This window comes from Oryctolagus cuniculus, chromosome 1, assembly GCF_051225735.1.
Source record: "Oryctolagus cuniculus isolate XC-2025 breed Fujian yellow rabbit chromosome 1, ASM5122573v1, whole genome shotgun sequence".
NCBI classification, from domain to species: Eukaryota; Metazoa; Chordata; class Mammalia; order Lagomorpha; family Leporidae; genus Oryctolagus; species Oryctolagus cuniculus.
Genome location: NC_142867.1, coordinates 69,045,269 through 69,062,546, shown reverse-complemented (window position 1 = coordinate 69,062,546; position 17,278 = coordinate 69,045,269). Strand labels below are relative to the sequence as shown.

Sequence of the window (17,278 nt, the reverse complement as noted above, 5' to 3'; positions counted from 1 at the left end):
CCTGGGAAAGCAGTAGATGATGGCCCAAGTACTTGGGCCTCTGTACTATGTGAAGACCCAGAAGAGGCTCCTGGCTTCGAATCAATGCAGCTCCGACCGTTAATGGCCATATGGGGAGTGAACCACCAGATGGAAAACCTCTCTTGCTCTCTGCCTCTGCCTCTCTGTAACTCTGCCTTTCAAATTAATTAATTAATTAATTTTTAAAAAGTTTATTTGTGGGTCCAGCGCTGTGGTGCAGCAGGTAAAACTGCTGCCTACAGTGCCATCATCCCATATGAGTGCTAGTCTGTGTCCTGGCTACTCCACTTCTGATCCAGCTCTCTGCTGTGGCCTGTGAAAGCAGTAGCAGATCACCCAAGGGCTTGGGCCCCTACAGCCATGTGGGAGACCCGGAAGAAGCTCCTGGCTCCTGGCTTTGGATATGCTCAGCTCTGTCCATTGCAGCCATCTGGGGAGTGAACCAGAGGATGGAAGACCTCTCTCTCTGTGCCTCTGCCTCTGCCTCTGCCTCTCCTTTTCTCTAACTCTGCCTTTCAAATAAATAAACAAGTAAATCTTTTTAAAAAAGTTTGTTTGGGGGCTGGCGCCATGGCGCACTAGGTTAATCTTCCGCCTGCAGCGCCGGCATCTCATATGGGCGCCAGGTTCTAGTCCCGGCTGCTCCTCTTCCAGTCCAGCTCTCTGCTGTGTCCGAGAGGGCAGTGGAGGATGTCCCAAGTGCTTGGGCCCCTGCACCCACATGGGAAACCAGGAGGAGGCACCTGGCTCCTGGCTTCTGATCGGCATAGCTCTGGCGGTTGTGGCCATTTAGGGAATGAACCAGCGGATGGGGGACCTTTCTCTCTGTCTCTCTCTCTCACTGTGTGTAACTTTACCTGTCAAATAAATAAATAAATAAATCTATCTTTAAAAAAAAGTTTGTTTATTTGAAAGGCCAAATGACTAGGGAATTGGGAGTGAGGGCTGGCTATGCCAAAGCCAGGATACAGGAACTCCATCCGAGTCTCCTTGTACCAAGAACCCAAGCAACTTAGGCCATCATCTACTGCCTCCCATGTGCATTAGCAGGAAGATGGATATGGAAGCAAGACTCGATCCTAGGCACTCTGATAGGGAATGTAGGCATCCCAGGCTTTGGCTTAACCCACTGTGCCACAACAGCTGCTCCAGTGAATCCAGGGAGTATCACTAGTTATAGGATGGAAGCAGAGTTCTAAAAGATTCAAAGTTAATATTTTCAAGGGATTAAAAAGTATTCATGATAATGGTGGAATACAGTTGAAGAGGTGGTTAAGGGACGGGAAGTTTCTATAGATAAAACAAGGATCAAATAATCGAGTTCTTTTCAGCCTTTGATTTTGTTTTATTCTTCTGGGGAGTCATAGGCTGTTTCAGCAGAAAGAAATGTTAGAGACTGATTTATTCAATCATGTAGATTTACAGAGAAAAAAGCTATTTGCTTGTGGTCACATAGCTAATAAGTATTTATGCCAGGTTATGAACACAGAGTTGCTTCGTAGGCTGTACAACGCTGTGTGATTCTTAGTTTATTTTTCGAGTATCTGAATTTTATTTGTGAGCACCAGAGTTTTTGGAAGTGTAATATAAGAGGGATAGCAATTTAAAATTTAGTTCTTAGCACATTTATCACAGACTTCTGCCACCTACTTGAGAAAGCAGATTGGGTGCTTTGGTTTTGAAGGTAGTTACCATTCTCTCAGATATACAACGTTTCTATTTAGATTTTTCCTGGATTAGAAATTTTATTTATTTATTTCCCTACACAGGTGTATACTCTGTGTATTATCTTCCAGGTGGCCTCTGTGATCTTGCTACTCTTTTTCCTTTTGGCTTTCTTTCCTTCTGTTCCTTACCTTATATTTTACGCTGTGGTTGCTGTCCTACGCATCATGCATTTCCTCATCAGTTTTCCTCCGTCGTCATAGGTTTTCCCCCTTGCCTGCAAATCTGCCACTTTTCCCTTGATAGACTTCTGCTTCTTCCTGGTCTACTTCAGGTAACTTATCCAAGAACCCTTCCCTAACTACTACCCTCAGCATGGGTGGGGTTAAGTGCTGCTCCCCGTTGTTCCCATTCAACCCTTTGTATAATACCCTAGCATTGATCAGTATTTTTTCATTCTTCAAGACTGAGCTGCTCAAGGTATCAGCATTCTGGCTCTTTGCACTTTTGTTTTTAATTTGACAGATAGAGTTAGACAGTGAGAGAGAGACAGAGAGAAAAGTATTCCTTCCGTTGGTTCACCCCAAAAATGGCTGCTACAGCTGGAGCTGTGCTGATCCGAAGTCAGGAGCCAGGTGCTTCTTCCTGGTCTCCCATGCGGGTGCAGGGGCCCAAGCACTTGGTCCATCCTCCACTGCCTTCCCAGGGCCACAGCAGAGAGCTGGACTGAAAGAGGAGCAACCAGGACTAGAACCCAGCGCCCATATGAGATGCCGGCACCGCAGGCGGAGGATTAACCAAGTGAGCCATGGCGCCGGCCCCTCTTTGCACTTCTTTTATTCCCACTGCCTTGAGGCATCTGCCACGATTAGGTGCTCGGTAAATTGTTGCTGAGTAGCTGTGTCCCAAGCTATGTTTTAATGTACAGAATTGTTCACAGGGCCATCTGTATACTATTTGTGAGCACTTTTGTGTATAACTCACAAAGAATTTGTATAGCTATAAAGTCCTTAATTTGGAATTCTGTTCAAGTATTTAGACTTAGACGAGCTCATTGTCTCTAAACTGTTCCTTGACCATGTTACTCTTTGCTCCCTTATATTTACTGTGTGACTGTACTTCATTGCTATTGCTTTGAGCCTTAACTGGCTGATCCTTCCAGCTTCACTGGCCTTTGTTGTGATATTATCCCACCTAGAGAAATCCATTTATCTAAAAAGCACCACTGGAATTACAGGGGTATCAACAAAGTGGTTTCAAAACATTTAGGGTCCCTGCTCTGAAAGAACTTATATTCAAAGCGAGATAGAAAAACAAAATGATTTCAGATAGTGATACAACTTTCGCAGAAGATAAAGTGTGATAGAGGAGTGAGGATTTTCACTGTATTGAAGAGACTGGTAAAGCCTTTCACAAGTTATAATATGGGAGTTGTGTGTTGAATGACAAAAGCAAGCCAGCCATATCAAGACTGGGGAGGGAACTTCAGGTAGAGACAGCAGCTAGTGGAAAGGCTCTTAGGCACAAATGAACTTTGGTGTGTTTGCAGAACAGAGTATAAAGAATAATATAGGTGGGATATAGGAAGAAGGTAGAAATGTGATACACGATAAAGGCTGAGAGCTGCATAGGGAGGTAACAAGTGAAGAGCCTTATAGACCATTGTAAGATGTTCGGCTTTTATTCTAAGCAATACAGGAAACCATTGGAGGATTTTTGTGGGCATGAGTGACATGTTGACCCCCTCTCCTTTATTTATTTGAAATTCAGAGTTACACAGAAGGAGAGGCAGAGAGAGACGTCTTCCATCCACTGGTTCACTCCTCAATAGACCGCAAAGGCCGAAGCTGTGCTGATCTGAAGCCAGGAGCCAGGAGCTTCTTCTGGGTCTCCCACGTGGGTGCAGGAGCCTAAGGGTTTGGGCCATCTTCCACTGCTTTCCCAGGCCATAGCAGAGAGCTGGATCGGAAGTGGAGCAGCCAGGTCTCGAACTGGTGCCCATCTGGGATGCCAGCACTGTAGGTGGTGGCTTTACCTGCTGGCACTTAGCGCAGCGGGTTAAAGCGCCAGCCTGCAGTGCCTGCATCCCATATGGGCACCGGTTTGAGTCCCGGCTGCTCTGCTTCTGATCCAGCTCTCTGCTGTGGCCTGGGAAAGCTGTAGAATAAGGCCCAACTCTTTGGCCCTCTGCACCCACATGGGAAACTTGGAAGAGGCTCCTGGTCCTGGCTTTGGATCAGCTCAGCTCTAGCCATTGCAGCCATTTGGGGAGTGAACCAGTGGAATGGAAGACATCTCTCTCTGGCTCTACCTCTCTCTGTAACTCTGACTTTCAAATAAATGAAATAAATCTTTAAAAAACAATATCTAAATAAATGCCATCATAGGACATAAAGTGGAGAAATTACAACAAAAAAAGACAAAATAAGCTGGAAAAATATTTTGTATATTGAATGGTAGTTAAGAAACATATTATCCAATTGCAATGTGTAGACTTTATCCGGGGCATGACTAAAACAAACAAAATATTTGGGTCAATCAGGAAGATTTAAGTAATGACTTGATATTTAATATTAGGAATTTTTAAATTTTTAGGCATGAGATCAGTGTTTTAATTTTCTATAAAGAATTTTTATTTTTTAAAGAGTTTTTTGGAAATATTAACCAACATAATACTATAGTTTCTGTGATTGGCTTTCATCTGATTGGGAGGAATTGGTAAAGGGGTAGATAAGACTGTGAGTTGACAGTTATTGAAATTGGGTAATATATTCTACTTTTATGTATATTTCAAAGTGTACACATTAGAAAGTTTTTAGACCTTGGCATTGTGGTGTAGCTCTTAAAGCTACCACCTATGATGCCAGCATGCCATTTTGGTGCTTGTTTGATTCCTGGCTACTCCACTTCCAAGGCAGCTCCCTGCTAGTGGCTCAGGACAGCATGGGCCCCTGCCACATTTGGGAGACCTGGATGAAGCTCCTGGCTTGGGCCAGGCCCCACCCCGGCCTTGCAGCCATCTGGGTAGTGAACCAGTGGATGGAAGATCTCTGTCTCTCTGTCTCTCTCTCTGTAACTCTGACTTTCAAGTAAATAAATCAATCTTTAAAAAAAAAAGTTGCAAAACTAGCAAAAACTGTTTTGGAGATCCCAAGTAAGATTAGGACTGATGTGTGTGCGTTTATTTGCATAAAGATGCTGTTGGGGACCTTTTCTAATTATTTTGTGTGGTTAGCAGGAGATGTTGAGAGCAGAGTCTACTTCTCTGATGCCATCTCTTACTATTGGTTTTTTGTTTTTTCAACTCTAGTCGTGTAGGTTTTATGCTCTCTTTAAAACATGCAAACATTTTACATAAGGGAGTTGGACATTTGTGGATTTTGGTGTCTGAATGAAGTCCTGGAACCATTCTCTGATAATATGGGGGGACAACTGTATTTATTTTTGTCTTCCTACTTTTGATGTCCTGGATTTGATTTTAATCAATGCTGGATCCCTAGTACCTGACACATATAGGTGCTTGATGGATGTTTAAATGTTTAAGAAGTGCTTAATAAATGTTGAATGGATTAATACCTGGAGAAATGAATGAATTCTTTATGTCTGAGCTCACTTGTCACCTTCTCTGAAGCCTTCTGATCCACCAGCTCCTTTTTCCCAGAAAATTGAGAGAATCTTCATTCTGTGCTCTCATTGTAATTCCTATACTCCTCCTTAAGAGCAATGAAGTGATTGTTACTCTTTGTCCTTGTGCATATCTGTCTCCCTTCCTAGATACTAAATTTCTGGGGTGTAGGAATCATGACTGCTATTAATACTCCCCTTATTTATTTATTTGGGAGAGTAGAGGGGCAGAGGCAGAGAGAGAGAGAGAGAGTTCTTTCATCCGCTGGTTCACTCCCCAAATGGCTGTAATGGCTGGAGCTGGGCCGATTCAAAGCCAAGAGCCAGGAACTTCTTCCAGGTCTCCCACATGGCTGTATGGGCCCAAGCCCTTGGGTATCTGCTACTGCTTTCCTAGGCCATAGTGGAGAGCTGGTTTGGAAGTGGAGCAGCTGGGTCTCAAACCAGCACCCGTATGGGATTCCAGCAGTGCAGACAGCAGCCATTCACCACAAGCACCCATTTCACCACAGGCACTGGTACCCCACTGACTTTTTTTTTTACATTTATTTATTTATTTGAACGTCAGGGGCTGGCGCTGTGGCATAGCGGGTAAAGCCGCTGCCTGCAGTGCCAGCATCCCATATGGGCGCCAGTTTGAGTCCTGGCTGCTCCATTTCATATCCAGCTCTCTTCTGTGGCCTGGGAAAAGTGGAAGATGGCCCAAGTCCTGAGGAGACCTGGAAGAAGCTCATGGCTCCTGGCTTTGGATCAACACAATTCCGACTGTTGTGGCCATCTGGGGAGTGAACCAGCAGATGGAAGACCTTTCTGTCTATCTCTTTCTGTCTCTGCCTCTCTCTAACTCTGCCTTTCAAATAAAATAATTTTTTTTTTTTAATAAAGAGAGTTACACAGAGAGAGAAGTAGAGGCAGAGAGAGAGAGAGAGAGAGGTCTTCTGCTGGTTCACTCCCCAATTGGCCCCAACAGCTGGAGCTGTGCTGATCCAGAGCCAGGAACCAGGAGCTTTTTCTGGGTCTCCCATGCGGGTGTAGGGGCCCAAGGACTTGGGCCATTTTCTACTGCTTTCCCAGGCCATAGCAGAGATCTGGATTGGAAGTAGAATAGCAGGGACTTGAACCAGTGCTCATTGGGATGCTGACACTGCAGGCAGTGGCTTAACCTGCTGCGCCACAGAGCCAGACCCTACTTTTTAAGAGTCAATGATAGCATTACTATTTCTGAGTTTTCTTGTGACCCTTTCAGACATATGTGATCCTATACATTGTCACTGCAGCCTGAAATACAGTGTTCTGCATCCCTGTTCCTCCTTATACTATGAGTGACTTGAAATTACGGTTGTTATTATATTTCATATAATATTAATTGTGTTCATAGTATCCTAACACTTTCTATGGTGCCTGTTGCCAGTAAAAATTTTAACAGATTTTTTGAATGATAAGACAAATTGTATTGAATAAAACTTTGTAGAAGCTGGCGCGTGGCTCACTAGGCTAATCCTCCGCCTTGCGGCGCCGTCATATCAGGTTCTAGTCCCGGTCGGGGCGCCGGATTCTGTCCCGGTTGCCCCTCTTCCAGGCCAGCTCTCTGCTGTGGCTAGGGAGTGCAGTGGAGGATGGCCCAAGTCCTTGGGCCCTGCACCCCATGGGAGACCAGGAGAAGCACCTGGCTCCTGCCTTTGGATCAACGCGCTGCGCTGGCTGCAGCGCGTTGGCCGCGGCGGCCATTGGAGAGTGAACCAACGGCAAAGGAAGACCTTTCTCTCTGTCTCTCTCTCTCACTGTCCACTCTGCCTGTCAAAAATAAAAAATAAAAAAAATTAAAAATAAAAGAAAATCACAAAACTTTGTAGCATGTGTCTTGCTGTAGTTAACAGACTGTCTGATGATAGTCTACCGTATAATAGCTTATTTTTCCTATTTAATCGAAGTCTAAATCTAGGCATTCTGGGATCTAGGATAGCTGTTCAAGAAAGTTGAGGAACCTCAGCCCTGTCTCTCATTTTTCTTTGACCTGCTTAGCCTGTCCTTTGTAGTTTCAAGGAGGCTCTTGTATCTTCAACATCATGATTGAGTTCTAAACAGAAAGGAAAAAGTTTAAAAAGCAAAAGAGAGCAAAGCTGGTCCTATTCTTAATGACTAAAATGAGGTTCTTTTTAGGAGTGTCAGCCAGCAAACTTCTGAACGCTTTGTCACCTGGCTGCCCTAAATGAGAAGGTGGCTGGGGTCAAGGGATGGTGAATGGAGGCTGGTTTTGCTAATTAACAGTGACTGCTATTACCATTGCTAACTGTTTGTTGTTTTTTTAAGGATTCATCCAGAGATATTAGAGAGGCTCTTCATGAACTCTTGTGCTGTACTAATGTTTCAACTAAAGAAGGGATTCATCTTGCACTGGTGGAGCTGCTAAAAAACTTAACCAAGTACCCTACGGATAGGGACTCCATATGGAAGTAAGGACTCCCTCTCCCCCGTATACTGACCGAGTGTCATAATGTGGTAAATGTCTAATAGTAACATTATTTGGTGAATCATCACAGATTGAGGGTATGGCCCTCAATTTCCCAATAATTTAGAAATCTGAATTAATCTAACGAAACTCTCAGGAATCTGATTCCTAAAATGGATAGCACATAATATTATTAGTATTTTCCTAATAAATCTTCTGTAAAATGGATAGCACATAATATTATTAGTATTTTCCTAATAAATCTTCTGTGCCTACTATGTGCTGATGACTGTGCTGCAAGCCCTGTGGTAGGTGTTAGAGGTACAGAGATGAATCAAATGGATCTCCTGTTTCTTCTAAATAGTATTAATCATGCCTTTGTCTATTTTGCATTTTGTACAGGACTGCCAACATTATTATAGAGATTGGAAGCAGGCCAGCACTTGATGTACAGCTGGAAATTCTTAATCAGTTTTACCCCCAGTCACCTCTAGCTTTACCAACTACAGTCTTGCTCTTAACACTATTTGTTAATTTCTATTTGCAGAACTACTTGCACACGTGTAATATAAAATGTGTGTCATGAGGGTGGATATTGTATCATAGCAGGTTAGACCTCTGCTTGGGATGCTACATCCCATATTGGAGTGCTGGTTCAAGTCCTAGCACCTCCATTTCTGATCCAATGTCTTGCTTATTCATCCTGGGATACGAAGGATAATGGCTGAAGTGCCAGGGCCCCATCAGCTATGTGGGAGGCATGGATGGAATTCTGGACTCTTGGCATTGGCTGGCCTAGTCCTGGCTGTTTTGGCATTTGGGGAGTGCATCAATGGATGGAGGATCTTTCTTTGTTTCTGTCTCTCTGCCTTTCAGGTAGATGAATATAAATAAACATTTTTAAAAGAGATTTTATTTATTTATTTGAGAGGTAGAATTACAGGTGTGGGGGTGGGGGCCACAGAGAGAAAGGTCTTCCATCTGCTGGTTCACTCCCCAAATGGCCACAATGGCCAGAGCTGAGCTGATCCAAAGCTGGAGCTTTTTCTGGGTCTCCCACATGGGTGCAGGGGCCAAAGAACTTGAGCCATCTTCTGCTGTCACAGGCCATATCAGAGAGCTAGATCAGAAGAAGAGCAGCCAGGACTAGGACTGGTGCCCATATGGGATGCTGTTGAGGGCTTAGCCCACTATACCACAGCGCCAGACCCATAAATAAACATTTTTTAAAAAATGTTTGTTATGGTATTACTCATATTTAAATAAACTTATATGATAAAAATACTCCAGTTGTATATAGTTTACTGGTTTTCAGGATGATTTATAGGGGCCAGCACTGTGGTATGGCAAGTAAAGCTGCTATCTGCAGTGCCGGCATCCCATATGGGGGCTGGATTGAGTCTTGGCTGCTCTACTTCCCATCCAGCTCCCTGCTAATGTGCCTGGGCCCCTGCACCCACGAGGGAGTCAAAGAAGAAACTCCTGGTTTCAGACCTGACCAGCTCTGGCTGTTGTGGCTATTTGGGGCATGAACCAGCAGATGGAAGACCTCTCTCTCTCCCCCACTCTCTAATTCTGACTTTCAAATAAATAAGTCAATCTGTTTTTTTTTTTTTTTTTTTAAAGAATGAACTAATTAAAAAAAAGAATGTCATTTGAAGAAAGACAATTTATTACTGAAAGTAGGAAAACTGGGGCTAGTATTGTGGCATAGCAGGTTTAGCCTCATTTGTGATGCCAGCATTGCATTATGAACACCGGTTTGAGTCCCAGCTGCTCTGTGTCTGATCCAGCTCCCTGCTGATGCGCCTGGGAAGGCAGCAGAGGGTGACCCAAGTGCATGGACCCCTGCTACCCATGTTTATGTGGGAGACCCGGATGGAGTTCTAGGCTCCTAGCTTCAGCCCGGTCCAGTCCCAGGCTTTGCAGCCATTTGGGTAGTGAACCAACAGATAAAAAAATCTCTCTTTATCTCTCCCTCTTTCTCTGTAACTTTGTCTTTCAAATAAATAAACAAATCTTAAAAAATAAGCAGGTTAAAAGTAGGAAAACTGAAGGTTAAATTAAGTGTTTGGAAGACGTTGAAAGCTACAATACCAGGGGAGTCTTTGATCTTGATCATGTTTTTGGTATCTAGTTTTCTCTTTTGCCTTCTCTTCATGTATGTCTAATTTAGCCCAATTCATCCTACATTTGTTGATTTTTTTCAAGGAGAATCTCATCATTTTTAGTGTAAGTGATTTAGTGAGGATAAACACTTATCAGGAACTATATTCTGTGGAGATGATTAATTCTGCTTGATTAAGGAGTTGTTACAGAACTTTTCACTCAAAAGTTTTCTAGCATTAAAACAAGAGTTGTGGTATTTCGTGTCTTACCATTTTGTTTTTTTTTTCTTCTTTTTTTTTTTTTTTAGAGATTGGTTTATTTGAAAGGCAGAGTAACAGGGGAGAGGGAGAGACAGAAAGATCTTCCACCTGTTGGTTTACTCCCCAAAGGCCACAGTGACTGGTACTGTGCAAGGCTGAAGCCAGGAGCCAGGAACTCCTTCCAGGGCTCCTGTGTGGGCAGCAAGGGCTTAAGTACTTGAGCCATCATCTGCTGCTTCCCGGTACATTATGAGGGAGTTGCATTGGAAGTGGAGTAACATGGGTCCCAAGTAGCAGCTTAACCTGCTTTGCCACAATGTCTGCCCTGTGTGAAGTTGTCTTTATTGAGTGATTGTGGACAAAAAAATTCCATAACTGTATAGTGCTGCAAAAGATGTTGAGTTATCTGCTCTAATTGTCACTTAACTTTAAAATCTCTTCCCATAAATAATAGCTTTCTTTATAAATATTAAAAAATTACACATGAGAACAGCTGTTCGGTACAGCAGTTAAGATGCCGCTTGGGATACTAGCATCTCATAATGGAGTGCCTTTTTGAGACCTGACTCTGCTACAGATTCCAGCTCCTTACTAATTCAGATCCTGGGAGCGACAGGTTGTGGCTCAAGTGATAGGGTCCCTACTATCCACGTTGGAGACTTGAATGGAATCCCCAGTTCCTGGACATTTTGGAAGTGTACAGACAGATGGGAGGTCTTTCTGGTTGCCTGTCTCTATCTCTCAAATAAGATAAATTAAATAAAAATAAAATGGTAAAAGCAAAAAAGTAGTACGTTTTTAGGGTGTTGCTAAAGAGAGATGCATAAATGAAAGCACTGAAGGGGGTAATTTGTTGTGTTCATTTATCTTAAGTTCATTCAAGAAATGCTTTCTGAGCACTTGTTATAACCATATTACTGTGTTGGGTCCTGTGGAAATTTAAAAATGGATTGAGGGTTTGGTGTTTGGAACAGTGGTTAGAACGTGTCTTCAGACACCCCTACCCCCTATTGGAGTAACTAAGTTTGAGGTCTGACTCCAGGTTGCTCTTAGTGCAGTTTAAAGTGTATGATGGCTCAAGTAGATGGGTCCCTGCCATTCACATGGGAGACTTTGATTGAGTACCTGGCTTTTGGTTTGGGCTTGGCCCATCCTTGGTTATTATGGAGGGTGAACCAGGGGGTGGGAGGTTCCTTTCTTTCTCTCTCGTCTCTCTACCTTTCAAATAAATTTTTAAAAATTAAAAAATTTTTACAACATGGGTTTACTGAAAGACTGAAATAGCAGAAAGGGAGAGAAATAGGAAATATGTACATAAGAAAATAGACAAAAGAGTAAAAAATCAACTCTATTAAGAAGCCAGAATTGCAGCCTAGCTTAGAGAGACCCGGATATGTAGGGATCTATCTGCTGGTTCATTTCCCAGATGCCTTCAGTGGCCAGGACTGGGCTACTGGGAACCCAATCCAGGTCTCCCACATGGGTGGCAGGGACTTAACTACTTGAGCCATCACCTACTGCCTCCCAGGGTCTGCATTAGCAGGAAACTGGAAATGGGAGCTGGATCTGGGAATCAAACTCAGGTACTCAGATATGGGACGAATGTCTTAGCCAGTGCTGTTCTACCTTCAGCAGGTAGAAAAAGTGTCCTTCATTTGGTTGTTCATTACCTTATAATGTTGCTCATCTTTGCATTACCTAGATCATTAACTTAATGAGAACAGAGATTAAGATTTATATTTCTTTTTAATTCATAACCTGAACTTAACAAATAATAAAAAATACATGATTTCTTTACTAGTGTCATTCTTTATGAAGTGCCTTCATGTAACTGTAATAGCTAACGTTTGTTGGTTTCTTACCATGGTACACCTTAGTAGTATTTTCTTTTTAAGATTGTTTTATTAATTTGAAAGGCAGAGTTACAGAGAGGCAGAGGCAGAGAGAAAGAAAGAGAGATCTTCCATCTCACTCCACAGATGGTCACAATGGCTGAAGCTGGGTTGATCAAAAGGCAGGAGCCAGGAGCTTTTTCTGGGTTTCCATGCAGGTGCAGGGGCCCAAGGACTTGGTCCTTCTTCCACTGCTTTCCCAAGCTATAGTAGAGAGCTGGATCAGAAGTAGAGCTCTGGCTATTGAACCCCTGCCCATTTGGGATGCCAGTACTGCAGGCAGAGGTTTCACTTGCTACACCACAACACCAGCCCCACTATGTACTTTTATTTATGTTGTTTCATTTAATCCCTATAGCAACTCTATAAGGTAATTTTTAAAAAAAATTTTCCCCCAAAGAAACCTTTTATTTAAGGAATACAGATTTCATGCATTTCATAACTACAATTTTGGGAATATAGTGATTCTTCCCACCATGCCCATCCTCCTACCAATTCTCTCACCCCTCTTCCTTCCCCCCTCTCCCATTCCCAGTCCCATTCTCCACTAAGATCAATTTTTGATTGACTTTGTACATAGAAGACCAACACTATACTAAGTAAAGTGTTTAATAATTTGTACGCAAAACAAAACAAAACAAACCTGTTCATAAAATGTCAGGACAAGGGCTGTTAAAGTCATTGCATCTTTCTTTCTTTCTTTTTTTTTTTTTTATAAGATTTATTTATTTATTTGAGAGGCAGAGAGAGAGAGAGAGAGAGAGAGGGGTCTTCCATCCGCTGCTTTACTCCCCAGATGAATGCAGTGGCCAGAACTGAGCCCATCCGAAGCCAGGAGCCAGGAGCTTCTTCCAGGTCTCCCACGCGAGTGCAGAGGTCCAAGGAATTGGGCTATTTCCACTGCTTTCCCAGGCCATAGGAGAGTGCTGGATCGGAAGTGGAGAAGCCGGGTCTCAAACTGGCACCCATGTGGGACGCCAGCATCCTAGGTGGCAGCTTTACTCGCTACGCCATAGCACTGGCCCCAGTCATTACATTTGAAGTTAATTTCAATTCTTTTATCTTTTTTGAAACCTAATTAACTTTAAAGAAGCACCCAAGAATGATACATCTTTGGGAGCACTTAGACATAATTATAATACAATGCTTTGAGGACAGAGTTCCTGCATGGGATATTAGTGCACAGTGACTCTTGTTAATTTAACAATTAACACTCTTATGTAGATGTCAGTGATCACCTGAGGCTCTTGACATGAGCTGCCTAGGCTGTGGAAGCCTTTTGAATCCACAAACTCGTCAGTGTTATAGACAAGGATATAAATATGTAAAGTAGAAGTTCTCTCTTCCCTTCAGAGCAAAGTATCTTCTTTGATGACCACTTCTTTCCATTGGGGTCTCACCCACCAATGTCCTTCATGGAGGACTTTTTTTGCCACAGAATCTTGGCTTTTCATGCCTGGAATGCTCTTGTGGGCTTTTCAGCCAGACCAGAATAGCTTAAGGGCTGATTCTGAGGTCAGAGTGCTATATAAAGTGTTTGTCATTCTATGAGTCTGCTGTGTGGACTGCTTCGCATGTTGGAGCAGTCACTCTTTTTTTTTTTTTTCTAAAGATTTTATTTACTGGGGCCGGCTCTGTGGCATAGCAGGTAAAGCTGCTGCCTGCAGTGCTGGCATTCCATACAAGCACTAGTTTGAGTCCTGGCTACTCCACTTCCATTCTACCTCTCTACTATGGCAGGGAAAGCAGTAGAAGATGGCCCATGTCCTTGGACTCCTGCACCCACTTGGAAGACCCAGAAGAAGCTCCTGGCTCCTGGCTTCAGTTTGGCCCAGCTCGGCTGTTGAGGCCAATTGGGTAGTGAATCAGTGGATGGAAGACCCCTCTCTCTCTGCCTCTCTTTCTTTCTCTGTGTGTAACTCTTGACTTTCAAATAAATAAATAAATATTTAAAAAATATTTTATTTATTTTGAGAGGTAGAGTTACATACAACGAGAGGAAGAGACAGAGAGAGAGAGGTTTTCCATCTGCTGGTTTACTCCCCAAATGGCTGCAATGGCTGGAACTAGCCAATCTAAAGCCAGGAGCCAGATCTTCTGGGTCTCCCATGCAGTTACAGGGGTCCAAGTACTTGGGCCATCTTTTACTGCTCTCTGATGCAGAGAGCTGCATCAGAAGAGGAGCAACCAGAAGTAGAACTGGCACCCATATGCGATGCTGGCACTGCAGGCAGAGGATTAACCTACTGCATTCACTCCTTTTTAATTCTATTATTATTATTATTATTTTTTAATTCTATTATTAAGGTAATAACTTTTAATCCTATTGTGTAGGTAAAGAAATTTACCCACCCCAGGCTGTACTGTTTCAGACGAGATCTCTTTATTTATTTATTTACTTGAAAGAGTTATACAGTGAGAGAAGGAGAGGAAAAGAGAGAGAGAAAGAGAGAGAGAGAGAGAGAGGAGAGGTCTTCCATCAACTGGTTCACTCCCCAGTTGGCTGTAATTGCTGGAGCTGGGCCGATCCGAAGCCAGGAGCTTCTTCCAGGGCTCCCATGCGGGTGCAGGGGCCTAAGGACTTGGGCCATAGTCTGCTGCTTTCCCAGGCCATAGGAGAGAGTTTGATCGGAAGTGAAGCAAATGGGATTTGAACCAGTGCCCATATGGAATGCCGGCATTGTAGGTGGTGGCTTTACCCACTATGCCACAGTGCCAGCCTCCAGAACAGATCTCTTATTTCAGAGCTTCATCTGGGCTATCAGTTGTAATGCTTTTGACTACAAGTAAAAGAAAATCTGATTAAAGATATCTTAAGCACTAAGGTGTGATTGTTTTATATCACAAGAAATGAGATGGTTTTAGGATTGATCATTAAACAGTTTAAGAGTTTGGGCCCTGGTTGTTCTCTGCTGTTCTCTTGGAAGGCAATGTCTAGAGACAGAAAAGGAAGAGACATTCCCTTTCACACATTTCTCTTTATTTGGGTATTAAAACATTCCTGAGGAGCTCCCCGGCAGACTTTAGTTACTGGAAAATGGGAAGGGGCTTTCCACGGAGGGCTTCAGCGAGGGGTTCAGCCTTTGCATGAGGCAGCATTTCCAGGGGCACTTTGCTGCTTGCCTGAAACCTGAGGAAAATCAAGGCTCCTCTGGCAAGGAAGATGAGGGAAATGTCTGTTAAGCAACCAAGAAAATCTGCCATAATGGCTCCTTTATCTTTGAGATAACTGCGATTTTTGAGATGAGTTAACTGAGATCCAGAATTATTAGATGATTTATCTGAAGTCATAGAATTAGTAAGCATGGATAGTTGAAAATTTCTGATTCTGAATCAGGTTTTCCGGTTCCAATTCCTGGTCCTGTCTAAAGCACTTACTGATTTACTGAAGTATGCTCTTGTTTGTTTCAGGTGCTTGAAGTTTCTGGGGAGTCGGCATCCAACGTTGGTGCTTCCCTTGGTACCAGAGCTCTTGAGCACCCACCCTTTTTTTGACACAGCTGAACCAGATATGGATGATCCAGCGTGTATCCTTTGTGCTCAGGATGGGCCCTGCTGACTTGGCAGGGGACTTGGGCGTCTTTCTGTAGTGCAGCTAGAGAAGTCTAAGTTTTGTTTTGTTTTCAACTGAGTTTTATTGATTGCCTAAATGCCTATCAAGTAGGTAAAACACACTGAATCATAATTCTCCTGTTTCTGGTATTTGGTTTATCTCTGATTCTATATTAGATGGTTCTGTGTTACTAGGTTATTTACTCAGGGTATATTTTGAGATAGGAAACTACTCATCAATCATTAAAAATTTTCTTTTAAGGTTTACTTCATTTATTTGAAAGGCAGAGTTACAGAGAGAGACAGAGTAAGAGACATAGAGAGATCTTCCATCTGCTGGTTCACTCCCCATATGGCCGCAGCTGCCAGGACTGGGCCAGAGAAAAGCCAGCCAGGAGCTTCCTCCTGGTCTCCCATGTGGATGCAGGGCCCAAAGCACTTGGGCCATCTGCTGCTTTCCCAGGTGCACCAGCAGGGAGCTAGATTGGAAGTGAAGCAGCTGGAACTTGAACCAGGGCCCATAAGGATGCTGGCATTATGCCACAATGTAGGCCCCCAGTCATGACTTTAGCTACCTGGTGCTACATTATTTTTTCACGGGGATTGTACCATTATATACTTAGATAGGCATTGTGTTGAGTTTCTGTTTGTTGGTGTTCTCAGTTGCGTCAGGCTTTTTTTTTTTTTTTGACAGAGTGGACAGTGAGAAAGACAGAGAGAAAGGTCTTCCTTTGCCGTTGGTTCACCCTCCAATGGCCAGCGTGGCCGGCGCACCGCGCTGATCCGATGGCAGGAGCCAGGTACTTCTCCTGGTCTCCCATGGGGTGCAGGGCCCAAGGACTTGGGCCATCCTCCACTGCACTCCCTGGCCACAGCAGAGAGCTGGCCTGGAAGAGGGGCAACCGGGACAGAATCCGGCGCCCCAACCGGGACTAGAACCCGGTGTGCCGGCGCCGCAAGGTGGAGGATTAGCCTAGTGAGCCGCGGTGCCGGCGCAGGCATGATTTTTAAAAACTTTGGTAATTGTGAGCGTGGGTGTAACTGGGAAGTGTATCTCATTGTTTGAATTTCCATTTCTTTGATTATTAGAAAATCATAGTCTAAATTTTTTAAGGGGATTTTGGGAGTAGGATGTGGAGGTACCGCACTTTTGCCAAACTGAATCTCTTATAGTTTCAGGTTGACTTAACCAACTGATCTATCAGACATTGCAGTTTTGGTTCTTATTTTCAATGCTGCCAAAACCTGTCCAACAATGCCTGCACTGTTCTCAGATCATACCTTCAGGCACTATGCCTACCTCCGAGACAGTCTTTCTCATCTTGTTCCTGCCTTGAGGGTATGTTGAAAACATTTCATGTCCTTTCTTTTGTTTTTGTTTTTATTTTTGTTGCTTTGTGGTTAATAGCAGAAAGCAGATTATATGAATATATTCTTTGAAAGCTCATTCATTCAATTTTCTTTCTTTCTTGGATTATCTCTCATTGTTTTGTACTTCTATTTCTATGTTCTTTCCTTTTAAGAAGATTCAATTTTTTAATTGAATCTGGGTATAGATTATATGATGATGGGTAAGAAAAAAGAATTTGGAGTAAAAGATTGTATTTTAGATTAAGGATTCATATTTTAACAGTTGCATAAAACCATGATTCTCCTCAAGTGTTTTTTTTTTTTTAAATAACCAGAGCTTTATTATTTTTTTGAAA

General features: G+C 43.1%; 1 protein-coding gene across 4 annotated transcripts in view; it reads left to right on the top strand.

The window, feature by feature from the left end:
* INTS4 (integrator complex subunit 4) overlaps nucleotides 1–17,278 on the top strand; it is a 108,919-nt gene that overhangs the window by 54,007 nt on the left and 37,634 nt on the right. For 2 of the 4 annotated variants that reach the window (XM_002708672.6, XM_089331478.1), the window contains 3 exons: nucleotides 7,621–7,763; nucleotides 15,432–15,547; nucleotides 16,778–16,911. In XM_002708672.6, the coding sequence (XP_002708718.1) occupies nucleotides 7,621–7,763; nucleotides 15,432–15,547; nucleotides 16,778–16,911 (393 nt within the window). Of the gene's footprint in view, nucleotides 1–1,949; nucleotides 2,040–7,620; nucleotides 7,764–15,431; nucleotides 15,548–16,777; nucleotides 16,912–17,278 lie in introns of those variants that run through there. The other 2 variants (XR_016233027.1, XM_089331480.1) reach the window with 2 other exon arrangements.